This window comes from Colossoma macropomum, unplaced genomic scaffold (genome assembly GCF_904425465.1).
Source record: "Colossoma macropomum unplaced genomic scaffold, Colossoma_macropomum, whole genome shotgun sequence".
NCBI classification, from domain to species: Eukaryota; Metazoa; Chordata; class Actinopteri; order Characiformes; family Serrasalmidae; genus Colossoma; species Colossoma macropomum.
The window spans coordinates 83,219-110,418 of NW_023495633.1; the positions used below are offsets into that span (position 1 = coordinate 83,219).

A 27,200-nucleotide genomic window follows, 5' to 3' on the forward strand; every position below is an offset into this window, starting at 1 on the left:
GGCAGGAAAAGGGGGTTTTGTGCTCAATTTGATAATCAAGAAATCAGATTTCATAGAATCATAACTAATGGACATTAGCCAGACTAGCGTCCATGTTGGAGAACTGCTGCCACCTCATGCATGAGACTCAGCACAGGGCAGCTCCTTCAGTGACAGTGAGTGCTATGGCAGGTCCTTCTTTCCTGCTGCTGTTAGCCTATACATCCAGCACTGTTCCCAGTAGAACCTTCCCCCCACCAACCCATTAGACCTCGCACACCTACAGTACCTAAACTGTAAATTTCAATACCATACCTGTGTGCAATATAATCTAAAGATTTTTTTTATTTTTTTGCCTTTTCTATTTATAATGTTTATTTTGTTAATTAATCATCATTCCCATGTGCAATATAGGCAATACCTCATGTGCAACACCATGTGCAATATGCTATAAGCAATTTGGGTGAAATATCCTTAAATATCCTTTTTTGCTTTTTTATTTCTAATGTTCATACTATTAATTTTTGTGAATAGAGTTTGTGAGAATAAATTTAACATTTTGATCTTATCTTTTTTATCTTTAGCATTATTTATAATGTCTATACAGCAATAAGTAACAAACTGTAACCTTGTTAAGTGATTAAGGTTAATTACTTTGTTTGGTAATCCTTTTCTTGTAACTTCTTTTCTTGAGTGCTTTGCTATCCCTTTGCTGCTGTAGCACTGTGAATTTCCCCGCTGTGGGACTAATACTTTGTGCAGCTTCCCAATGCAAAGATAACAGCTCTCAATCTGGCAAAGGATCTGAGACCATTCCTGCATACAGAACCTCTCCAGATCCTTAAGATTACAAGGTCCATGCTGTTCAGCTCATCCCTCAGGATTTCTACAGGAGTTTAGGTCAGGGGACTGGGGTGGTCACATCAAAACCTCAACTCTGTGAACCATTTTTGTGTTGATTTTGAGGCATGCTTCAGATCAATGCCCTGCTAGAACATCCAAACTATGGCCCAGTTTAAGCTTCCTGGCCGAGGCAGTCAGGTTTTCATTTTATTTCTGCTGGTACTTGATGGACTCTGTGATGCCATCAGAGATCAACCACCATGCTTCACAGTGGGAATAAGGTACTTTTCTGCATGGCTATCTTTGGGTCCATGCCAAACTCATCCCTGGTCTTTGCTGCCAAAAAGCTCTATTTTGGTCCCATGTGACCATAGAACATGGCCCAATGAAAGTTCCAGTAAAGTTTGACAAACTGTAAGTTTGTCAAACTTGGAAAGTTCATTTGAGAATAAGAGTATTTACGAGACTTGGAATAGACAGCAAGGCGGCATTACTCAGCTTCTAGCAGGGTGTGTGTCTTGTGGATCTCTCTAAGTAGGTTAACTTGGTAAATCGCTTTCCTTGGTCATCTAAAGCTGAATCATTGTTGTCCTGTACGATCACTATAAAAATTATCTTTGCATTTCTGCATCTCTTATGCCACTTTTGTCTCTGTCACAGATTTACCAGATACACCCTCTTCCGTCTAGACCAGGTATGTCAAACTGGGGACCTTCTGGGCCAAACTGCTGATGGAGATCTAACACTCAAAATTCAGTTATTGAAGGCCTTGCTAATTAGCTGATGAGCTGAATTAGGTGTGTTTAATGAGGCAGTGTGCTGAAGTCTGCCATGCTTGGCCTGCGTCTTGTAAAAAATTATAACATATGAGTAGACCAACGTCACATTCAATCAAAAAAGCAATCTCTGGTGAAGGCATGCCCATACTGTCTTGAGTGTAGGGATGTGGCTTAAATTGGCAATAAACTCTCTTGAATAAGTTACTGAAAAAGTGATTTTCTTTGATTAATAAAAGCCTCTGACTTGTAGTCCAGTTAACTTCTGACGTGGAACGACTGTAACTCTGGATGGCATTGTGGATAGCTTAATTGCACAGGCGCTTTCTGTGTATCCAGAGCTTCTGCCTTTTCTTGCAAGATGAAGGCGGTATCACTTTGGTTGACCAGAAGTGCATATCAAAGTACATCATTCTCTGGGTTACTTGTGGACAACCATACTGGAATAATTGTGGATGTGTAGGTGCTGGTCATGTCTTGCCCCACTCTCTGTTAGATGCTGCTTCATTTGATGTTTCTTTGATCTGTTTAGACTTCATTCTTTCATTTGACATTTCTTTCTCCTTTGAATGTTTCCCATGTTTCTTTTGTTCATTATCCCATGATTCATTCTTTCCATTCTCTTTGGTGCGCTCTTAATGTAAACACGTTGGGTGCTTCCTTGTACATGTGTCGGAAAACACTCTTTTCACAGTCGTTTGATTAGTGTCCTGGTTTGAAGCATCCAAAACACAATCCTTTTATCTGCACAATCTTGATTCTTTCTGCAATCGACTTGTCCATGAAACTTAGACATGTGTGAATACTGCAGCTTGACTTCTCACATAAAACACATGATTTAGAATCTGGATTTTCTCCAGAACTGCCTGCCAGTACTTCTGCATCAATACTTCGAGTCTTTGGTGTCTTTCACTCTTTCTCCATCACTGGACTTCAGGGCATGAAAAGAGGTTAGCAGATTACACGCATTTTAGCTTCTCTTGTAAAACCCAACAAACAGGCTGATACTAGGGAATGAGATTGAAAAAGGAACCAAGGCAATGACTTTTCTGTTCCATCTGGCTGTTAGCCAGTCAGGAAGCTTTGTGAGCATTTTTGATTTTCGCCACAATCATTTACGACATCTAAACACTTAGTCTGAGACATCACTGCTTGACAGCCTTGCAAGAACTCTGAGAACTCTCTTAGTTCAACGCTGTCCTCGGGTCCTATCTATGGCCATGAGGTGAGTTTATCCTTGAAAGCTTTAGCTATCACAAAAAAGCTTCCATATCTTTCATCCAGGATGTCCCATGCTGAATGGTAGGCTGCTTCTGTGCCTAACTGGAAATAACTCTCAATGGCCTTCTTTGCAGATCCAAAGACATACTTGTGGTAAGTAAACTTCTCATTTACTGGAATAGTCTTCCTGTCTATCGATGTTTATAAAGACATCTTCCAGGCCTTTTACCTTAATTGGTCACCACTGAAAACAGCAGGCTCTGGAACTGGGACACAGCTCACATTGATGGATTTTGCTATTGCTTTGGCAAATGCTATTGTACTATGCCCCTGGTGAGCATTAGTGATAGGTTGCCCCCTTGTGGCAGTCTGTGGCATCATACCAGGTCGTATATATGTGGCATGTTGTGGTGGCACCACGTGATGCACTTATAGTCCCTTTGAGTTAGGTGCAGGTTTCTTCCGCTTAGGCTTGCAGTCATGGAGCAACACTGATATCTCCTCGTCTAAGCTCACTTCTTTTTCATACACTTGCAGTATCATTTCTTTTTAACTGTCTCTAATCTGCCTGCACTTCTCTTCTAACGCATTTTGTCTTGCAGCATTTTCTCCTTTTTGTAGTGCAAGCCCCTGTCTGTTCTCAGCTTCAAGTTTCTCAAGCTCTTGCTTCTCACATTCCTTTTCTTTTAAGACTTTCATCTTTCTTTTCAAGACAGTTTCATCCACATTTAAGGTGTGCCTCGAGACAGCATCACAAGTATGTACTCACCTGCGAGTCTCTCAATCAAGGGTAATGTACTGGCGTAAGTCCTCATAAACTCGCATCTCTTGAAGCACAGCAAATCTTGGTCATGAGGTCTTGTAAGCTCTCACTGATGAGATGTCTGTCGAGTCCCCTTTTAGACTCTTCAGCAAAGGCTTTCCATTTGTTGTAAGTAATTGTGAAGCAATGCTCATCTTTTAGATTTACCCTCTTACGATTCCTTGTCCCTTTTTAGCAAGTCTTTGGGTTCTCTGGCTTCTTCATAGTCCTTCTTCTGCAGCGGCTTGAGTCTCTACACCTACCTCAGTCTCTCTTGAAGGGTTTATGCCTAAAGATGCTTTGTTAAGGGTTGTAGACTGCTGCTGTAACTTTACAGCTTCACCGTAGAATGACTCGTGTTTTTAGTGTGTCAACAAGTCCCTTCACAATACTCAGTCAAGTCAAGAGGCTTTCATTGTCAGTCCATCTGTGTACAAGTACACAGTGGAGTGAAATTATGTTCCTCCAGCAGTTATACTACGTTAGATATCATTAATGCTCAGAATTGCTTAGCAGTAAACAACTATAGTGGAATTAGCAATGACTTGAACTTGTACATAACACCAGAACACTTCACCCTTTTAGCACTTACAGCATCACTTTAAAGTTGACAAGGCTACTCCATTTCTTAACATTTTACCTGTTTTACATGTGTTAGTTGTAGTCGGATTAAACATGCAATACTTCCGGACTGTGCTTGCCACTTGCTTAGGTTACTGGTATATGTATAGTCTTATCTGTTCGATGCTATGAAACACTGGAAAACTTGCTTGCAGCCCAGTCAACAGCAGGTGCAGATCCACCTCATGTTGAGCAGGTTGAGTTCTCCCTGTAGTTGCATTCTTTGAGTTTAAAGTACTTAAACTACATGTCCATGCCGTCAAACATGCCATGAGAACTATATGAATAAAATACACAAATCATGAAATGCATCTAGTGCAACACAGCAGCATTCCAACACGGCAACGTAGAGAATAACCATTAAAACAGATCTTACAACACAAATATAGCTTACAAAATTCAATTCAACCAATGCCGTTAAACTTACGTATAATTAGCTTGCTGAACATTCATGAAAACACGGATGTGATATCATGTTACATGAACTCCACTAGCATATTAGCTGACGGCTACTCCATATCTATAAGCATAATGTCGAAATGTACACAAAACCTTGCCCACCTATTTGGCTACGTTAACACACAAAAAGGGAAAGAGAGGAAAATTTAAGCTTTTACGAGTCTTCACTTCATTTCAATCTTCATAAACCTTATTACACAGCAATGCAACATAAAATATCCTCTGTGAAGCTTATTGTGTGCTCTGCTTCTCGTCGCAGTGCACAGAGCATGCTAACATGCAAGTATACTATTTGGGTGGTGGATCATTCTCAGCACTGCAGTAACACTGATGTGGTAGTGGTGTGTTAGTGTGTGTTGCGCTGGACTGAGTGGATCAGACACAGCTGTGCTGCTGGAGTTTTAAACACCTCAATGTCATTGCTGGACTGAGAATAGTCCACCAACCAAAAATAGCCAGCCAACAGCGTCTTGTGGGCAGCGTCCTGTGACCACTGATGAAGGACTAGAGAATGACCAACACAAACTGTGCAGCAGCAGATGAGCCATCGTCTCTGGCTTTACATCTACAAGGTGGACTGACAAGGCAGGAGTGTCTAATAGAGTGGATAGTGAGTGGACACAGTGTTTAAAAACTCTAGCTGCACTGCTGTGTCTGATCCACTCAGACCAGAGCAACACACACTAACACACCACCACCACATTAGTGTTACTGCAGTGCTGATCTACCACCCAATTAGTACCTGCTCTGTGAAGGTCCATGGGGGTCCTGACCACTGAAGAACAGGGTAAAAGGGAGGTACCAAGTATGCCGAGAAACAGATGGACTACAGTCTGTAATTGTCGAACTACAAAGTGTACCTATATAGTAAGTGAAGCTGATAAAATGGACAATGAGCGTAAAAACAAGGAGGTGGTCATAATGTTATGCCTGATCTGTGTATGTTCATGTTAACTAACAAGATTAGATTATGAAGTCAAACTACATAACTGACCTTGATGGCAGTTATACCCCCTAAACAACTTATGGTTATATAAGTGGTGTTTGTGGTTTGGGAGGCATTCTGACCCCAAGACTTTACTAATTTTTGCAATTCCCCATCTAGGATCCATCCGTGCGTTGGGTCAGTAAAGACATGCGTCCTCTTTCCAGTAGATTCTTAACATGTCCAACATCTTCTTAACATTTCCATTTTAAATGTCTTAATAAATACCCTGATGGCAAAAATGGGCATTTTCAACTGTTCTGATATTTTATTGTAGCCATTTCCTGATTTGTACAGCTCAACAACCTTTTGTCGCACACCACTGCTGTATTCTCTGGTCTTCCCCATATTGATGGATGACTGAGAGCATGTGGTCTATGTTTCGTCTCTTATATATTCCCTAGTAAAACAGGAAATCATGCCTGACCATTCAAGCGTGCCTAATTGCTCAGATGAACTTTAAAACATTAAATATGAATGAAAATATACTTTATTTACATTTCACTCTTAAGAATTTCTAGGGGTGACAACAATTGTGGCCTTTCAATCATTATATCATTTTTGTGGAGGGCACTGTATATGAACTTAGTAACCGTCTGATGTTTCTAGAATAATTACTATATAGAAAAGAAGTATCATAAACATCACTGATCAACTGGATAATCGCACAGCTTACTGATGATGTAGCAGTTTAACAATCATATCAGAATGAAAGAAGTGATGAGGGAAAACCACAAAAAGAAAAAGAAATAGCAGTTGGAATGCATATTAAATGGACATTTAGGTGTTTGCGAGTCACTCAATTTCGATGGTGTGGTATGTCTTACTTCAGTCATCGGGTGGAATTGTGAGTCCATGTTAAAACATGGGATTAAAAAGAGAATTCATAATTTGGTCATGGAATAAATCCTAGTTTGTATCCAGGATTTATTTCTGTTAAGTGCTGTCATTTTGTCCTGTTAATGAAAGGTCTTAGGGTGTAGTTACTCTTTAAATACAAAAACCTGTGAATGTTTTGTTTAAAAAAAAACAAAAATAAAAAAAAAACAACAGATCTGCAGTTTGTGCTGTAAAGTTTTTAACCTACTGTAAAATTTGATAAAATTTAATTTGAAAATAAAGAGAGAAAAAGAGCCGATATTCATATCTGACGTTATGTGACAGAGCTGAGTTGGAGGCACTGTGGATTGGAAGCAGGCCAGTAAATTTAGGGTTAATTTACGTAATTCAAATGATTTTAAATGACCTCATTGCAAATTTTTTTCTTATTGTTCAATATACTAAAGTGATCCCACATATGTGATTTCTTTCTAAGGAATCTTTGCTCTTTCAGCTTCAAATGGCCAAGAAAAAGCCAATGCCGTTTCTTGTGCTCTACAGTGAGTTGATGCCTGGCATGAATTTACAATGCATTACAAACTAAACCAGCTGTAATTTGTCATATTTTTTTATCAATTAAGCTTTTGAATAAAAAAATCTGGTATTTCTGAAGTATTCAGGCTAGCTCTAATGTCATCTTTAAGTCAAAAAATAGCCAGAAGCCTACTAATATAAAAAGCAGAAAAGATTTCAGTCTCAGAAAAGTTACTTTCAGTAATCCTTCAGAGGGTGGTGCTTTTCTGGATGATTGATAAATGTAAATTATTCTTTCCAAGACCTTAAACACTTTTGAAACTGATCATGATCCGTAGCTCATGGATGTATCCCATCCAAGTGCTTTTGTTTTAATCACTAGGCCTGTTACAGTTAATACATAATCCTCTAATTGCAATTATTTGAGATGACTGCAATTATTAGACATGATCACAATTATTTAAGCAGACTGCAATCATTTCGCACAGTTGTTATATTTCACAGTTATATTATACTGCAACAAACAAAATGTGAATTGAATATGTGTTGGGTTGAGGCCAATTTATGTAATAAAAGAAGTAACAGTAAACGCAGTAAATGAGTAATGTTTGTTGATTTGTAAGCTATGTAGCTACTTCTAACATATAAGCATGTATGCTGGTAGAATAAGTGTTTTTGCTAATATTTTTACTTCTGTGAAGAACATGTAGCTTTGTTTAACTCTATACATAATCAGTCTTTCTCATTAACAAGTCCTTGTCATCAGGTGAAGTTCCATCAACTTTGAAGACTGCAAGAGTACTTCCCATCCTGAAGAAGCTCACGCTTGACAGCTCTGATGTCAACAACTACAGACCGGTATCACTCCTTTCTTTCCTTTCAAAAATTCTTGAACGTGCAGTCTATAATCAACTGTCTCTCTTTTTCACACAGAACCAGCTCCAGGACCCCAACCAGTCTGGCTTCAAACCAGCGCACTCAACAGAAACTGCTCTTATAGCAGTGACAGAGAAGCTCCAGACAGCAAGATCAGCCAGTCTGTCATCTGTCCTGATTCTTCTTGACCTCTCAGCAGCTTCTGACACGGTCAACCACACAATCCTTCTGGATGTCCTCACCAACCTTGGAATCACTGGCTCTGCGTGGAAGTGGTTCAAGTCCTATCTGGAGGATCGCTCTTATTAGGTAACATGGAGAAGGTCCACATCCTCTCCATGCAGGCCCTCCACTGGTGTCCCACAAGGCTCTGTGCTAGGTCCTCTTCTCTTTTCTCTTTACACTAGCTCTCTTGGCAATGTAATATTATCTCATGGCTTCTCTTATCACTCTTATGCTGATGACACTCAACTAAAGCTTTCTTTCTCACCCTCTGACACCCAGGTTTCCAGTCGGATCTCATCATGTCTGTCTGACATCTCTTCATGGATGGCAGCTCACCACCTGAAGCTAGACTAGCAAGACTGGGCTGCTATTCATCCCTGCAACTACAGGTCCTCATCATGATCTTGCCATCTCATTCGAGAACTCTCTGATTGTCCTGTCTGTAGAGGCAAGAAGTCTTGGTGTGGTTCTGGATGGCCAGTTATCGTTCTCGACTCACACTGCGAACCTAACTCGGTCATGCAGATTTCTCCTGTTCAACATCCGGAGGACCCGACCCTCTCTCTCTCGAGAGGCCACCCAGGTGCTAGTGCAGTCTCGTCATCTCAAGGCTTGACTACTGCAACTCACTCTTGACTGGTCTTCCAATGCAGGCCATCAGGGATTCACTGGCTTCCTGTAGCTGCACGCATCAGATTTAAAACGCTTATGCTTGCCTACAAAGCCAAAAATGGACGAGCCCCTCCCTACTTGATGGCAATGGTCAAATCTCGAACTGTACCACGAGCCCTTCGAGCTTCGAGTACAGCTCGGCTTGACCCGCAATCCTTCAAGGCACGCGGAAGGCAAGCATCAAGACTGTTCTCTGTGCTGGCACCCAGGTGGTGGAACGAACTTCCACTGGCTGTCCGTACAGCAGAGTCTCTCGCTGTCTTCAAACGCAGACTGAAGACACATCTGTTTATACAGCACTTAAATGAGCACTGAATTAAGTATTGATTGTAATGTATTGTACAGCACTTATGTATTGTATTGCACTGCTCTGTGTTTAACTCTGTTCCTTTTTCACTAGGTGTCAATGACTTTCTGATTCTAGCAGTATCTGAGCTTAGGACTGGCTTTCTCTCTAACCTATTGGTAACTAGCGAAGATACTTTCTCTGGATAGACAAAGCAATTTTTGTAAGTCGTTCTGGATAAGAGCGTCTGATAAATGATGTAAATGTAAATGTAAATCAGTACTGATTTAACAATACAACCAGTGTTAACTACTAACTTAACACAGCTAGCAAGTAAGGTTGCTAATAAGCCAATTTGGCCACTTTAGGCTTGCATTTTCATAGTTGCAAACAATAAACAAGAAAAGACAATTATATCATTAAAAGCAATCATTTATATAATTAATTGTCAGCCAAAAATACCTGTGCCAGTTTTTTCTTCAGTGCAAATCTATTCTGGTTTAGATTCATCTGAAGTATGAGGCTGGACTGAAAAAATAATTCTCAAAAACATTTTATCCAAAATACAGGCCTTATGATCACAAGGACCACCTCGCAAGACAGGGTAATTCTGTGAAGGTTCTTTACTGTTTGAATATGTGTGCAGGTCCTTCCATTCATTTTAAGTGAAATTTACTATTGAGAATAATGAATGTTACTGTAATGATAATGGTTATTTAGAAATGGTTTTACAAGTACAACTGTAAAAACACCATAAACAATAAAATGAGAATGCTACCAGTGGCTTCAGGTCCTCTGACTGTGGCTCTTCCACATTACACAAGTCATTCATCTCCAACTGAAGTTTTCGGCATTGATCCTGTAGATTCAGTGACAGCAGGGAATAACAAACAAATCAACAAAACCCAAAAAATACTTTTAGTCAGGTGTGTTCAGCATAAAGGTCAACATGCATTCTAGCACCAAAAGTAATGATAGATTGTTTTTTAAGTAAACTTTCAAGCTTCCATTTGTGTATGACATGCCTTAGGCTCATTAAACACAGGGGATTCTTAGTTGGATAACTGGGTGCTTAAGTTGTTCTGTGAAAATTTTTTCATCAAACTGCACTTTAATACCATTTTTGAAAGTTATTAACGGTGAAGTATGACAATCCACTTTAAAACAACTAAAAGGTATTTGTATCTACAGTGGAAATGCTTTTTATACTATTATATACTGTAGTACATTCTATACTACAATTGTTCATGCTCTTTATACTCACACAGCAGCCAGGTAAGTGATAACATATTGTGAGCTTTCATTTTCACTGACTTTAATCAGGTGAGGCTGTGTGACCACTCTAAGGCAAGTAGTAGGAAGTTCCAATTTCTGAGCTGTCATAAATGCAGCAAGCAATATATTCAAATGGAAATGCTGCATGGTTTGCAAGTCAGATATTAAAAAAAATACCTTGACCCTTCTGTGATCATCAAGGGCTCTCTTCAGCAGAGCTTCATTTTGATTAATGTTGTCGATCACATCCCGAATCTGCTGCTTGAAACCCTTAAAATGTGCCTCTTGAGTCCTCAAGGACACTTGTAAATGCCTTAAGAGAGGGAAAGTGATAGGAGAAATGGAAACATTACAAAACTGTGTGGAGTGACACTCCAGTGATACACCAATGACACTCACTGAGCAAATTAAACACATTCAACTCATTTCAAGAGTGAAGAAGCAGTATACAAAGAAATAGGAATATAAGCTCTACTGTAATTTATGTTCTTCATACTAATATTTGATGCAAACTAAATGTACAAAAAAATTCCTTTGTTAAATTCAATTTAATATACATTGTTAGTATGCGGCTACAAGTTTAATAAGTCATCGCATTTTCAAAACATTTGCCTATTTGCTTCCTTGTTTATTAAAGCAATATCCTAAACAAGCTCAAATTTCACTTTATAGGCCTAAATAAACATTTCAGCCTAAAGTACTCATGACAGAATTTTACACACAACCAGGGCTGCCTAAAAGGGAGGAAAAAGGGTAAAGCTTTCAGGGGCCTTGCCATTAGGGGAGGCCCAAGGCCCAAGAGGCTGAGCACAGTTCAGAAAGCATGACAGTGGACAGAAGCATCAAAAATTTAGTACTCTTCAAACAGAAAGCATTAGGGATGACAAAATCTGTGTCTGAGCCAAAGTAGATCAGAACGTGGCCGGTGTCCATTGTAGCGAGGCACCTTTAGCTTGAGTGAATGCCACCCCTGCTCTCCTGATTTGTTCTTTTTGTTTGCTGCAGGTCCTCCTCTTCTAATTCTGATGATTTTCACAATCATGCAAGTACACATTAAGCCGTTCCTGCGGTTTCATGATGTTTTAACTTCCTAAATAAATGTGTTCATTATGCCTGAATATTGAAGTAGGCTAGATTATCTGCAGTCAGATACAATTCATGACTGATGTAGCTAAATCATTTGATTTAGGCCAGCCCACCATGTCCTTGCGCAGGCCTGCACTCAATTACAGTTGTGCTGTAGTTTGGCAGGTATTTCTCATTCCCTTGAATAGGATCCTTTAGTCCAGAATGCATCTGACCTATTGAAGTCTGACTGAAACAAAAAATCCTTGCATAAAAGACACAAAGGCTTCTCTTCGTCTGCATTCGTCTGCCTTAGATCCTTCAGGACATTTCTGTTCTACTGTGTTGCTTCAGCAGAATTACATAAGAACCCCTTATTTTGTTTGTTTAAAATATGATTATGAAATTAGTTGGTGAAACAGGTAAACAAAGCAAATCTCTTTTTTTTTTAGACTTATATTACCAAAACCTTTTTTTTCACGATCCGGTTTTGGAATGAAAAAGGCACATATACTTAAGTCAAATCACTTCAGCACAGGTCATCATGCAGTTATAACTGTTTAAAGGAGATTCCTTTTTTTTTTAATTCTTGTTTTTATTAAAGTTAATAATATGTTGTGGGCTGGTAAGCCATGTGTCCAACACAAAGCACATGAGTCATGTGAGGCCGGTGGCACAATCCTATTCACCATAAAAAGGGAAAGATGCCACGTATGCCACGTGTGTGTGTGTGCTGACAATAACTCTCTTATAGCATAATAACTCCCTTGCATCCTTCCCTTTTAGACAGTTCATTACAGACTTTACTTACTTGTGAACAAAGATTTCACCAAATTCACAGGATTTATGGAAACGTGATTTAGCCCCTGTTGTCAAACCTGTCAAAGGTGAGCTGGTGGAATGACATTCCTCTCTCTTAGATAGAGAATTAGCTAACTAAAATTCTCTACCTGATGCAGATGTTACCACTTTGGCTATCTAAGAAAGTGGTAGTTTAGAAACCATTTTTGAGGTTCATTTAGTACTGTAAAACACCTAGGTTAAAAACCAAAATTCTACAGAAAATGGAGGCCTAGCTTTACCAAATCTAAAATTTACTTAGGTCTGGGAATGGTTACAGAGTCATTTATGCTCAGAGCTTAAAGAACGTACCTTAGATAAGAGATCTCCTGTTATTACAGAAAATCTACTAGCAAGAAAAAAGCAGTAGAAAGTCACTGAAGACAATGCTTTGATTTCTATTAATCTTCAAAAAAAATGGTCATTCCCCTGAAGCATCAACAAATTCTTCATTTTCTGAAATAGTAAACAAACAATGTACAAATCTATATGCAAGGTTATTTGGTTTCAGTGCTGCTTAAAGTTACAATAAACATTTAATTTCAAGGTTCATTTATTCATTTAGTTTACCACCACCGCGGGCTTCTTCAACGCGGCCTTCTCGTCGGACAGCACCACTGGATGCTGACATGCAGCGTTCTCACCGCACCCCACCGCTGGACGGCGACACACAGCCTTCTCGCTGCACGGCGACACGCAGCCTTCTCGATGCACCTCGACACTGGACGCTGACGATAGACGCGCAATGCACGACCTTCTCGCTGGACCACGCTACGTGACGCCAATGGGAGGCATTTACATCAAGCACTGCTGCGAGCTGCAGTCTCCATCGTCCACACTGATTGTTGGAGACTATCACAGATACGTCAACAGAAACTCGGCAATAACCTACTCCTTTTCAAGTGCCAAGGTAAATGACATTACACAGCAGCTCCCCAGCCTTTTGCTAAGCACTCAAACGTTCACTGTGTGATTATACACATAGGCATACACAGCTATTTAACTCACTCAGAAACTATGGCAAAAGGTTTTTTATCTCTGGCCCAAGCCCCAGAATTTTTATTTTTTTTTAACAGAGTTTTGCGGTTCTTAACCGCAAATGACTACCTGAAACAAGAAGTAAGTACTTAGCTATCCATGTGGTCACTACCACTCTACCTAGGATCAGCCACTCAAACAAGGGAACAAAGCAGAAAGGAAATTTTATCAACCCAGCTAATCTTCTCAGCATTAAGCCATCCTGGTCACCTGGTTATATATTGTAGTTTTGATTGTATCCTGGTTAAAAGAATGTGTGTCCAACTTAGGTAGCCCTGCCTGGTTATAATCTACACAGAGCTGATAGGAAAGCAAGGGGTGGTGGAGTGGCTATTTACATCAAATCTGTTATTCAAGTAAAAGTTCTTAATTCATTATCTAAAAAAATGTTCTGAGCTTTTAGCTTTACAGGTGTGCACAGGACACAGCTTCATGGTAGCTGCGATCTATAGACCTCCTTCTGCGCTTTCTCATACTGTAGATGATTTAGCTGAACTTTTAAATCCATACATCAACTCAGAAATACTGATCCTAGGTGATTTTAATCTGAACTGGCTAACTAATGCATCTGATCACTTGAAGGAAGTATGTGGAAATCTGTCGCTAATGCAACTAATTACAGATATCAACATTATCTAACTTATGTGACCCTAATAGATTTAGTTTTATCCAACAGGCCTGATTAAATTACTTCTATATGTGTTTTTGACCCTGGTTTTAGGGTCCACTGCCCTATCAGATGCCTCAGAAGCACTAGTACAATAAAGCACTCCTAAATGACCTGGCGCTCAGTGACATCCGCTACACCTCTGAAATCCCAGCAGGGTTGGGATAGCTACTGAAAAATGAGTAGTTAGCTACTTTCCCAAAATTTGTAGCTAGCTACAATTTAGCTACTTTTCCAGAAAAAGTAGTGGCTACTTTTTAGCTAAAGTAGTGCACTACTTTTTAGCTACTTTAAGAACGCGATTGTCAGAATGTTTGTGACACACCAAACAAGCCCAACTGAAAGACTGAACAAGACACTGCATTTAATCGTGTGCCAGAAAGAAACACACAATTGAAAAGCTGCAAATATACAAAAAGATCACCAAAAAGTAAGGTTGAGTGTAACCAACAATCAAACTTGCACAACCAAAGGCGTGATATCCAACAAAAAGTTAGACTAAAAACAAAGTCAATCATTCCATGTTTTTCCATCAAAAAAATTAACCATATACAAACCAAACAACTTTGTGCAAAGCACTGTCAACTGTTGAAATAAAACTGCTCTATTTTAAACATTTCAGCAAGATATGTATAGACATGACATTCAGAGTCCTTTGTTAAACTTCAACAACACTTTAGCCTCAAAATTCTCATCAGTGACCCTGACTCTGTTTGAGGTGAGAATTAGGCCTGCGCAGCTAAATAATCTCTCCACTGCTGCAGAGCTGCTGCGGCTCCACAGCAGAACTAGATTTTTAGGTAAAATAACTTAATCCTCCTTGGCTGTAAAGTTGTTATAACACACAGTTCTAACAGAGTTTTCACAATAAAAAAGTAAAACGGACATTAAATGTTGTGGCTCCCAAGGTGGTTTCATTTTTGTTGAAAGGACAAAATGGCTCTCCTTAACATTTTGGTTGCCGACCCCTGAGTTAAGCCTACTAGTGAGGGGTGATCAGCGCATGGGGCCAGCGCGTGACCGTTTGCTCAAGCTGTCCGCGGCTCAGTCAGGATTGCACAATCGCCTCTAGCCCAGTTAACGACCGCGTTCTGTGGTTCACATTTTGCGCAGACTGCCTGTAGCGAAATTGTAGCGAAAATTATCGCTATAGCTATACAAAAATTTGTAGGCGCTACAGCTATTAGCTACATTTCATAAAACTGTAGTGGCTACAACTATTAGCTACAAAAATTTGGAGTTAACTACTAAAAGTAGCGCGCTACTTAGCTACTCCCCCATCCCTGAATCACAGATATTGATTTAGCGCTAGGCCATTTTTGCAAAGCTTTCCTGTCAGTGGTAAACAAGCATGCTCCCCTATAAAAACGTGAGAATCAGATATAGATCAAAACCCTGGTTCAAATCAGGAATATCTTCCTTGTTCAATACAAGAAATAAAGCATGGGCCCTAACTAAAAGACATGGTGTCAGAGACCATTGGCTTACCTTTAGGCAGCTAACAAATAAATGTACTTCTTACATCAGAAAAGCTAAAGCAGAATTCTACTTCCTTATAAACTCAGCCACAAACTCCTCCAAATTCTGGAAGACAATTAATTTGCTCAATAACAAACCAATACCCATTCTAAATCATATTGTACTTAACGATCAACAGTTTAGAGGGAGATTAGCCAAGCATTTAATACTCTCTTGCAGCTGCTGGACATTTATTTTAAATTAATAACACAGAAACACCTCTCAATGATAAGACATGGTCTCTTTACAATTCACCCTTTCTCTCCTCCATCAGTGGCCAAAGCACTTAACACCATTAACACTAAAAAAAATACATGAGAGGACAGTTTGGACCCCTTTTTCTAAGGCTTGTAAGCCTGATTTTTTAGAACATTACATATATTTTAATCTTTTTTATCAAGCAGAATTCCCAGCATCTGGAAAACAGCACATATAACTCCACTTCAAAAAGGAGGTGATGCCTCTGATCTTAATAACTATAGACCCATCTCAAAATTGTCATGCTTAGCCAAGATCTTAGAAACCTTAGTGAATGATCAACTCAAGACATTCTCCATAGAAATTCAATGTTACCAGACTACCAATCTGATTTCAGAGAAAAGCACAGCATAATCTCTGTGGCTGCTCTCATTTTAGACAATCTTTTTAGTGGATAAAAAGAAACAATTTGCAGCATTTCAATGATCTCTCTAAAGCCTTTGATACAGTTGATAATTCCCTACTTTTTAAAAGTCTATAAAATATTGGTTTTTCAATCTCAGGGCTACTAACTGGATTAGAAACTCTCTCCGATAGACGTGTGGCCCTGGAACAAAGTAAATCAGTGCAACATCCAATAACAAAGGGGGGTCCCTCAAGGTTCGATCCTCAGACCAATATTGTTAAATATTTATATAAATGACATTGCCACCTCAATTGTTGACTGCAAAGTACACTTAAATGCTGATGACACTATCTTGTACTGCCCGGCTGACTATATTGGTATTGCAGTGGATAAAATGCGTCATTCTTTTAATGTCCTACAGTCGGCTTTTTGCAACCATAAACTAGTCTTAAATGTTGAAAAAATACATTTATCGTGTTTTCCAGAGCCTCTAACATTGATTTTAGTATTTTTAAAATCACAACCCTGAAAGCATATGACATTGAAATAATTAATGAGTACAAATACCATGCCATATGACTAGATGACAAATGCACTTTTAAACAACATGTTAACAAACTTACATGTAAACTGAGAAAAACTTGGCTCCCTGTATCGTAACAAGGTATGTTTCCCAAAGCACACAAGGAAAAAAAAAAAAAAGTAGTTGAGAAAATAGCGTCGGGAGACAGATTGGCTTCTTTTTATCTATAAAGCGCTTACTGGCGATTGATTTCTGTACTGCTCGGCTACATTGTAAATGAGGGTCTCCCTCAATGCATTCTGAGTTTAAATAGGTTGACTGATTGATTGATTGATTGATTGATTGATTAATAAGGGAATCTGGTAAACGGCATAAAGGTCATGAATGTAAATAGCAGAGGGGGACAATTACAAATATAGGGGAAAAAATTAAATGGGGCCTGGACAAAAGTTATGGCATATTATTTTAGGGGTCCAAGCACTAGAGGTGCATGAAACTCTATTGCTTTTGCTAGGATTTTTCAAATTAGTGGTCCAAGAACCCATAGGTGCATGTAACCCTATTGCTTTTGCTAGGATTTTTAGGGTCCAAGCACTCATGTGCGTAGGACGCTATTGTTTTTGCTAACATTTTTCTTATTATTCTTTTTCTCCTGAAAAACGTGTTGTGGAGAAGAGACCATAAGTCCTAGAGACACCACACTTGGTGGGTAGGCGTACTTTGTGTGCATCTTGCCAGGCAACAAAAATGAGCCTGACTGGCCAAAGGGGGCGCTACAGAGCAAAAAAAATAAGTTTTGCTTCATAACTCCTAAATCAAAATGTGTAGAGACAAAATTCTTCAGGAATTCCTGATTCCTTGGGTCAAGACAAACAACTTTGGAATTTGGACCATTTAGCTCCACCCACTTAGATTTTTTGCTAATTTGCATAATACGCAAAACCTAATACGCGAACTAGTCCTTCAGTTTTTCGCCCGATCCTTATGTAATTGATATCCCACAATTCACAAGAGACTGAACATCAATAATTATCAAAAACATGCTGACTATTGTAAACAGTATGGCTGCCATATGTTAATTAACCCTTCTGACATAATTAAAAATTCATTTAAAACTCTATAACTCGAGAATGCTTCAGCCCAAAACATTGAAACTTGACAGACAAATTCAGAAGAAAATTCTGTGATGGCCTATCAATTTTGGTGGGCATACATCATTAGGGGGCAGGGTAATTACCAATTATCTGTTTCTCAGCATCCGTGCATCCAATCAAGCTGAAACTTGGCATGCAGTATCTACTGGACTGTGCATAAGTGAATCCCTAAGAACACATTTGTTACATTTAAATGTATGGCCGGCATCAGCCAATAAGCATTCAGCAGGATTTTGACAGGCTTAACGTTGCCTTTTTCATTCAACATGGTGTTGCTTTATCGATTTATCACTGCGGCCGTGGCAATGCTAGCTTGATTTGCTATAACTCATCAGTCTTTGGTCCTATCATCTCAAAACTTCAGGTATTTGCATAAATTGAGACTCAGATTAGCAACAGTTTGCAACATTTGGTCCAGATTGGCCTTAAGGGGGCGCCTTAGCACTCAAAAACATTAAAATTCAGCAAAAATGCTACAAAAAGGTTATTACAAAGTCTACAGAAAAACACGTGGTGCCATTTGATTCACTTCACTGACCCGAATAACTTTGTAAATACATGTTAATTTCACTCACTGTGGGGTATTTTGGCTTAACTTTGTTTGGCACACTGTACTTTTCACTATGGTTGCCTATTAGGCCTAAATGGGCTGATGCATGCTTGGACCCACTCGTTGCCACTTGCAGCTATATTTCTTCTTATTATTGTTATTATTTTCTTTGTTCCCTAAAACTGATGGGGGAGAAGACACCAAGTCACAGCTGTAAACTGATTTGAATTGCGCATGTGCAAGGCTGACGCCAATTTTGACTGAACAGGTCGCACGTATCGCACGTTTGGGTTTGCTCGTTTACTGTTATCTTTTGCTCTTTAATCTTGCTTTTAACCCTTCTGGTTATCTGCTTTGACTAAATACCTATTCTGTGTCTTATTGCGTTACCCTTACTATGTTGTTTTTTGTTTTCAGTTCTAACTAACCCTTATTTCTCTGTTTGGACGCTGACAAAATGGCGGCCGCCACTGAACGCGAGCTCTGGACGCTGAGCAGGGAGCTGCTGCAGTTGGATCAGCAGATCAGGGCTCTCCTAAAGCGCCAGACCGAGCTCCACGAGTGGAAAACCTGTTTGGAAGCAACCCGGGACGCGTCCTACACGGTTGTTTCCAGACCAAGCCCGGTGGCGACTTCTACTCCACCGGATGGATCACTACTACCATGTTTAACACCAGGATTGCCCGCCTTCACGCCCGCGCCGGAGCAGGGTTGGGAACGCCAGCGTGGCCAGGGGAAGAGAAGGTTTTCACCAATTCCTCCCCCACCGAGCTTCACCTCCAGTAACCGGTTCGAAGCCCTCAGCTCGTCACCTGTTTTAGTGCCTCGGAGAGAGAGTCAGGAGAGTGTTATTATAATTGGAGATTCAATAGTGAGACATCTTAAAGTAACTTGTGCTGGAAGTAATTCGGCTGTCTGTTGTTTTCTAGGTGCCCGGGTCTTGGATATTTCCAAGTGGTTTCCCGCGGCTCTGAGCAAACACGGTGACGTCGGCACCGTTGTAATTCACGCAGGGGTGAATGACATCTCATCCCGTCAGAGCAAAGTCCTCAAGGAGCATTTCAGATTACTTCTAGACAACGTTAAGAAGAGAACCAAAGCCAGGGTCATCATCTCGGGATCGCTGTCCACCTACCGGAGAGGAAGCGAGGTATTCAGCAGGCTCTACGCGCTGCACTGCTGGCTCCAAGGCTGGTGTAAGAACAACGGCGTCGGCTACGTGAGCAACCGGAGTGTTTTCTGGGAGCGACCGGCATTCTACCGCAGGGACAGACTACACCCGAGCCGCCGGGTCAGTTATCTTATCCAGGAATATTGAGAAAGTACTACACAAGGCCTGTCTGGACTTAAATGTAGTAGACAACGGACAGGTAAGTAGAATCATCAGGAGACAGGTAAGTGCCTTTAATGAGATAGACAATGTCCCCTTAACTGCTACCATTCCTTTCTGTTTCTGCTGTCTCAACACAGAAGCTAGTTGTGTAGGGAGATTTTGCTCCAAAAAACATCACTGTAACGTCAAACCCCGTGTAATTAAAAAATCAAAGAAAAACGTGCGCGGTCATAACCCTGATAATTTAATTTGCGTAGACCTTAAAAAGACGAGGAGGAGAAGTGGCCTGCATTTATAATAGTGACTATCTGCAAAAGTACCTCTATTGGTGAATTCATGTCTTTTGAGTATGTTGCCATCAACCTTTTTAATGATACACCTGTGTTAATAATTGTAATATACAGACCTCCGAAGCAAAATAGTAAATTTTTGTCAGAAATTGCGGAATTATTATCAGTAGCGTCCACAAACTATGATAAGATTCTTCTGTCTGGGGACTTTAACTTACATATCGATAGTCCTTCAGATAGTAATGCATTAGAATTCATTAGACTTCTAGAGACATTTGATTTGAAGCAGCACGTGGGCAGCTCTACCAACAAGCTAGGTCACATTTTGGATCTGGTCATCACTAAAGGTTTAAAAACAAAGGTGTCCAAAATCTCGGATGTTTTCTTATCAGATCACTTCTGTATTTTCTTTCAAATCAATTTAGAAGTAAAGAAGAAAGTACCTGAAAGTTACTTTAAAACACGTTACATAGACTCAGAAACAGTTGAAAAGTTTCAAACTGTTTATAATAGTTCAGCAAATACAGATACGATTACATTCCTGTAATGATCTAGTTTCCGATCTAAGTGCTAGACTACGGGAAGGCCTTGACCTTCTCGCCCCTATAAAAAGGAAGAAAAGCTGGCGCACTCTTAAAAATCCATGGATGAATGCGGAAATACGCCAGCTTAAGAGAAATAGTCGTAAATCAGAGCGCTTATGGAGGAAAACTAAACTGCAGGTACACTATGATATTCTCAAAGAGCAGATCTCAGTCTATAATAATGCTATGAAAATATCCAGACAGTCATATCTCTCTAGTGTAATCAATGGACACAAAAATAATACCGAAATCCTTTTTTCCACTATAGACCGACTAATTAACCCTAACTTCTCTGCTAGTGCGTTTAATGATAATTTATCTTCTAATATCTGTGAATAGTTCGCAATTCATTTCCAAAATAAAATAGACCTGATACGACAGGGTGTAGCTCAGCAGACACAAACAAGCTCCTATAACGTTCCTGATAGGTCACCTACATCAGTAATGACATCTTTCTCTGTTATGAACTATGAGGAGCTCACAACTATTTTAAACAAACTAAGTTCATCCACATGTGATCTTGACCCTGTTCCTACTTCATTCCTTAAGATGGTTTTTGATTGTGTTCACAATGATGTTTTAACTATTGTAAATTGTTCTCTGTCAACAGGTGTTTTTCCAGATGCTTTCAAAACTGCCTTGGTGAAGCCTCTGCTAAAAAAGAGTAGCATGGATCCTTCTATACTAAAAAAATTTTAGACCGATTTCAAACCTACCTTTCCTAAGTAAAGTCTTAGAAAAAGTTGCTTTCAAACAACTAAATACGTATCTGATATCAAACAATTTATATGAGAAGTTTCAGTCAGGTTTTCGTTCTAACCATAGTACAGAGCATTGATTCGCATTATGAATGACCTCAGGCTCAGCGCTGATGCACAAAATCCTTCTATTTTGGTTTTATTAGATCTTAGTGCAGCCTTTGATACCGTTGACCACAAGATTTTACTCCAGCGTCTTGAATACTGGGCTGGCCTCTCAGGCACAGTTTTAGAATGGTTTAAATCATATTTAAGTAACAGGCAGTTCATGGTTTCACTTGGAAATCATTCATCAAAACGATTTGCCGTTTCTTGTGGAGTCCCCCAAGGTTCAGTCTTAGAGCCTTTGCTTTTCTCTTTGTACATGCTACCTCTAGGTGATGTTATTAGGAAACACAGTATAAATTTTCATAGCTATGCTGACGACACCCAGTTATACATTACTATTCCTACTGAAGATCAAGACTCTGTAGACAGACTAATCAGCTGTGTGTCAGATATTTCTCAGTGGATGTCGCAAAATTTTCTACAATTAAATCATGAAAAAAACTGAATTACTGATTGTTGGTACAGAAACTCAGAGAAAAATGATTTTTGAGAAACTTTGTTCTTTAGCTTCATCTACCAAACCTGAAGTACGAAACCTGGGTGTGACTCTGAGCTCTGTTTTACCCCACATGTAAACATGGTCACTAAAGTAGCTTTTTATTATTTAAGAAATATCGCTAAAGTTCGGCCTTTTCTATCTCAGAGCGACCAGAGAAACTTGTTCATGCATTTGTTACAAGCAGACTTGACTACTGTAATGCTCTTCTTGCTGGACTTCCTAAGAAAACTATACATCCCTTACAACTTGCACAAAATGCAGCAGCGCGCATCCTAACAAAAACAAAAAAGAGAGATCACATCACTCCCGTTTTGAAAGAGCTGTACTGGCTGCCTGTATCAGTCAGGATAGATTTCAAGGTTCTGCTACTGGTCTTTAAAGCTCAAAACAACCTAGCACCTGCTTACATCACAGAGTGTCTGTCTGTTTATGTTCCGGCACGCAAACTAAGATCTGCAGATAGTGGCCTTCTACAGATACCCTCTGTAAAATACAGAAAACATGGAGAGGCCTCTTTCAGTTATTATGCTTCTAAACTGTGGAACTCAATTCCACCTTTTTTTAGACAGTCAAGCTCAGTGCTCACTTTTAAGAAGCACCTAAAAATGTATCTCTTTAAATTAGCATTTAACTAAAACTGAATGTCTCGTGGTGTTTGTCTTGCAATTTAATCTTCTGCATTTTCTTCTGATTCTAATTAAGTACTAATGATCTTTTCTATAACTATGTTTTATCACCTGTCTGTAAAGCACTTTGAGCTGCCACTGGCATGAAAAGTGTTATATAAATAAAATTATTATTATTATTATTATTATTAATTATTAAGTAATTGAAACACCAAGTTTGGACGATAGTTGTAGTATCCCGCCCCGACTACTCAGGCAAGTAAACTGACCCCTAATTCGTGTGATGGTGTCCTTATCTCCTGAACCGTGAGTCATGCAGTCAAAATGCTTGCTTCTATGTAATCCTTGGTTTATTCCACTGGTTCTATTTAGCTCAGCCCTCATATTGCTCATCATAACTGACAAAATATGGCACATTTTTCACTAGTCTGAGGTTTTTCAAGAAATCATCCACATAATATTGATCTCAAAGGAGTCTGGAGGTGAAGAAGCATTTAAAACATTTGGATATTTGTAAACAGTATGGCCACCACATGCCAATTAAGTCCTTCTAGGTTTAGCTTAATTCACATAAATGGCTACAGATCAGGATTGTATTGGCCAATTCTCATTAACTTAAAAGTATTTTACCCCACATGATTATTCAATAATGGGCACTGTAACAATCAAATAAGTGACTTGTTAAGGACAAATTAAATCATTGGACAAATATGGCTACCTTTGGCCAATAAGTTTTCAACCGGCTTTTGGGTGGCTTAGCTTTGGCCAATCACCAGAAAAATTGAAAGACATGTCCACATAGGCAATCTCTAATAGTCTGTCAAGTTTGACCTCGATCGGCCATGAGGTGGCGCTAGTCAATAAAAACAAGAATAAGCCCTATAAATTTTAACTTGGAATTATTTCAAAACATGCCTTACAATGAGACTGAAATTTTATCAAATTGAAGTCTTTCAAAAAAAAAAAAGTTTTTCTACAGTTCAATGTTTGAAAAATTTGATTTTTGACTAGTTTGTGGATTTTAATCAAAGTGCTTCAAACCTGGTCTTAAAACAATCAGTGGGTAGATAATTATTTAAAAAAAATCTTAACATTAAATGTACAAAATGGCAGCAAGACATAAATTAAACTGTTCAGCCTTGCATTTTCTGACTTAAGGGGCTATAAATTTTGCTCAGATTATGACCAATTTTGGAAACAATGTATGAAACCATCATCTCAGAAAGCACATCAAGTTTTGAACTCGCCAACTATAGACCAATTTCCAATCTCCCCTTCTTTGCAAAGAAAACGTGGTCATCAACTGTGCTCCTATCTACAAGAAAACTCTCCATGAGATGTTTCAGTCTGGCTTTAGGCCCTTTCACAATACTGAAACGGCATTAACTACAGTAGTAAATGATCTCCTTGTGTCTCTCGATAGTGGCCATATTTGCATACTAGTCCTTCTAGATCTCAGTGCGGCATTTGATACTATCAACCTATCCTTGATAGGCTGGAAAATGTGGTTGGTATTAAAGGAGGCTCTGAATCTAAATAAACTTGAAAAATATGTCAAAAATATCAAAAGCTGGATGACCAACAATTTCCTTCTTCTTAATCCTAACAAAACTGAGGTCCTACTACTTGGGACTCAAAACTGCAAGATCTCAACTCTCCAAATTTGTACTAAATTTAGATGGCCACATAGTCATTCCAAGCACCACTGTAAAAAATCTAGGCATCATCTTCGATTCCAGTCTCTCTTTTGATAGACATGTATGCAACATCGTTAGAACCGCTTTATTTCACTTGCATAACATTGCTAAACTATGTAATATTCTATCCATAAACAATGCAGAAAAGCTGGTGCATGCTTTTATAACCTCCAGACTGGACTACTGTAACACCATTTTAGCTATAAGCTCCAATACGTTACAAAATAAGCTCCAACTGGTCCAGAATGCAGCTGCTAGAGTCCTTACAAGGACCAAAAAGTTTGACCATATATCCCCAATCCTGTTGTCACTACACTGGCTACCTGTTATATTTCGTGTAGAGTATAAGATCCTTCTCTTATAGTATAAACCATTAAATGGCCTGCCCCCACAGTACCTTGAATTAATTCAGTCATACGAACCCAAACATACACTCCGCTCACAAAATAACGGCTTGCTGACAGTTCCTAGAATTAGAAAAACCACAGCAGGTGGTCGAGCAATTTCCTACGTAGCCCCAAAATTGTGGAATCATCTCCTGACCTCTGTTCGGGACTCAGACACACTCTCTCTACATTTAAAACTAGACTCAAAACTGTTTGCACAAGCATTTTGCTAATATCAGTTGTTTGCCTTATTACTCTCTAATATCTCTCAATAAATGGACCTGTCTTGTTAATCAATTTCTCTCTTTCTCTCCCTTTATTTGAGCCCCTGAGCAACGTTTGCCTGAGTCGCCACATGGGAGCCACCAGAGCTGTTACCACCAGAGCTCCATCTCCATTGGCTAATTTGTACCGTTTTGACCACCATGGAGCTTCACGCTATACAAAGCTGTGCAAATCTCACCTGCATGAACTAACCCTCCTAATGATCATGCTGCTGCTGCATAAACTAATCTAATTAACCTTTGCTCCACCTGTTTCCCCGTTTTGTATTCTAATATTTTATACTAATGCTGTTTGCCATCCGGTGTCAACCAGAGGAGGATGGGTTTCCCCTTTTGAGTCTTGGTTCCTCTCAAGGTTTCTTCCTCTTGCTCTTACGGAGTTTTTCCTTGCCATTGGCTTGCTCATGGGGGCTTGGGCCTGGATTTTTCTGTAAAGCTACTCTGTGACGACACCTGTTGTAAAAAGCGCTATTTAAATAAACTTTGACTTGACTTTTGTTTAAATTGGTCTTCATAGCTCCCTGTGATGGTTAATCATGTGCTAATGTATTTGTATGTCATTGTTTCTTTCTATGATTGAAATGTAGAAACACGAATGGTTTCAAACCGCAAATCTCTTTAACACGTAAACTTTATAAATATATGTATGTTCCAAAACTGCACAGAAAATATAGCAATTTGACAAACCCATCTTGGTCAAAGAATCAGGAATGGTTATATTTGTCTGGCCACTAGAGGGAGCTTAAGCAGTAACTGCAAATTGAAAACAGAGAATCACATGCTTTACTGTATTTATCTTTTGACAAAGAATTGTTCTAAATGTTACGCATTTCACAGAGCCTGGAATATTTTAGTCTTTTCTAAAAACATTTTCAAACTTGGTCTTACAAAACAGTGAAGTCTCAAGGTGAATAATTATTTTAAAAATCCTGCCTTTTAAGCATGGATTACTGCTAAGATATGAACCAATCAGTTCAGCCTGGCTTATTCTGACACAAGTGACTATAAATCCATCAGTGATGCTCTGATTATGATCAAATTTGATACATACATAAATACATAATAATCATCTATAGAAGCATTTTAAATTTGGCTTCAAATCTGCCATAGGTGGCTCTTACAATACTGAATGTACTGCCAACAATCTAAAATATCATTATTTCTCTCTAAGATTAAAACAAAGAAATCATAATGGTTTCAAACTGCATATCTCAACAAGACCTAACAATTTGCAAATATATGTTAGTTAGATTTGAACCCATCTTGATAACATAATGACGTGTAATTATTTTGTATCAACACTAGAGGGAATTTCAGCAGGAATTGGAAATTGCAGACATCAAACACAAGCAATTATACGCTTTTTTGCATTACGTTTTTTTGGCAAAGAAGGTTTCTTTGGTATGCATTGCACCAGGCCTGCTAATTTTGCAAATACAAGACTTTAAAAATACTCCATTGTTTCCCAGCAATTAACCGAAGTTTGGATTGTGATTTTTTTCCCACATTAATCCTTGGATTTTTATTGTATCATATCAAACAACTTAAGTATCAATGTCAATATTTATTTTAAAATTTTTGGATCAGGGCTCTGTCGTGGCAGAAGGGCTTGTGTGGTCTAGGGATCTTCAGAGTCTCCCAGGGTGAACAAATCTGGAGTGAAGACCGAGACTAACACGATACAAAATCCCTTATAAACAAGCGACACACATCATGTAACCTGCCCGGTAGAAGGTTACCGGGATCTACCTCTGAAGCCAGTCCTGGGGGTAGTGTTCCTTGGCAAATGCCTGGTGGCCAGGCAGCCCTCAGAAACTGGCCGGGCTCAGCCTGAAAAAGGCATTGTGGAGGGACCATGTGGACCCACATCTCACAAGGTTCAGCGTCAGGTACCAGTGCAGCGCCATACAGGCAGTGGGAAATGGCAGGGAGGTCCTTGGCGGCATGGACTCCTGCAGCAGAAACTAGCTCTAGGCAAGTGGAACATAACCTCACTGGGGAAAAGAGTCAGAGCTTGTGCAGGAGGTTGAGAGGTACCAACTAGATTTGGTTGGTCTCATGTCCATTCACAGTGTTGGCTCTGGAACCAAACCCCTTGTTCGAAACCGGGAGGGAGGAACAGAAGGAACGGCCCTGATCTAAACCCGAATGGTGAAATGTTATTGGACATCTGTGCTCATCATGGATTGTCCATGATGAACACCAAGTTCAAACACAAGGATGTTCATAAATGCACTTGGTTCCAGAGCTCCTTGGGTCAAAGGTCAATGAATAACTGTTGTCATTTCCTCTGACTTGGAACC

The 27,200-nt window shown here is 39.4% G+C and overlaps 1 protein-coding gene and 1 long non-coding RNA gene across 3 annotated transcripts in view; one reads left to right on the plus strand and one right to left on the minus strand.

The window, feature by feature from the left end:
* si:dkey-119f1.1 (uncharacterized protein LOC557127 homolog) overlaps positions 1-27,200 on the minus strand; it is a 175,144-nt gene that overhangs the window by 66,009 nt on the left and 81,935 nt on the right. For both annotated transcript variants that reach the window (XM_036563109.1, XM_036563108.1), the window contains exons 18-19: positions 10,551-10,686; positions 9,877-9,957 (exon numbers count right to left, since the gene is read on the minus strand). In XM_036563109.1, coding sequence (XP_036419002.1) covers positions 9,877-9,957; positions 10,551-10,686 — 217 coding nt within the window. The remainder of the gene's footprint in view (positions 1-9,876; positions 9,958-10,550; positions 10,687-27,200) is intronic.
* LOC118802677 lies at positions 7,631-8,473 on the plus strand. Its single transcript, XR_005006766.1, has 3 exons — positions 7,631-7,897; positions 7,973-8,224; positions 8,420-8,473. It is a non-coding gene; the product is annotated as an uncharacterized LOC118802677 (long non-coding RNA).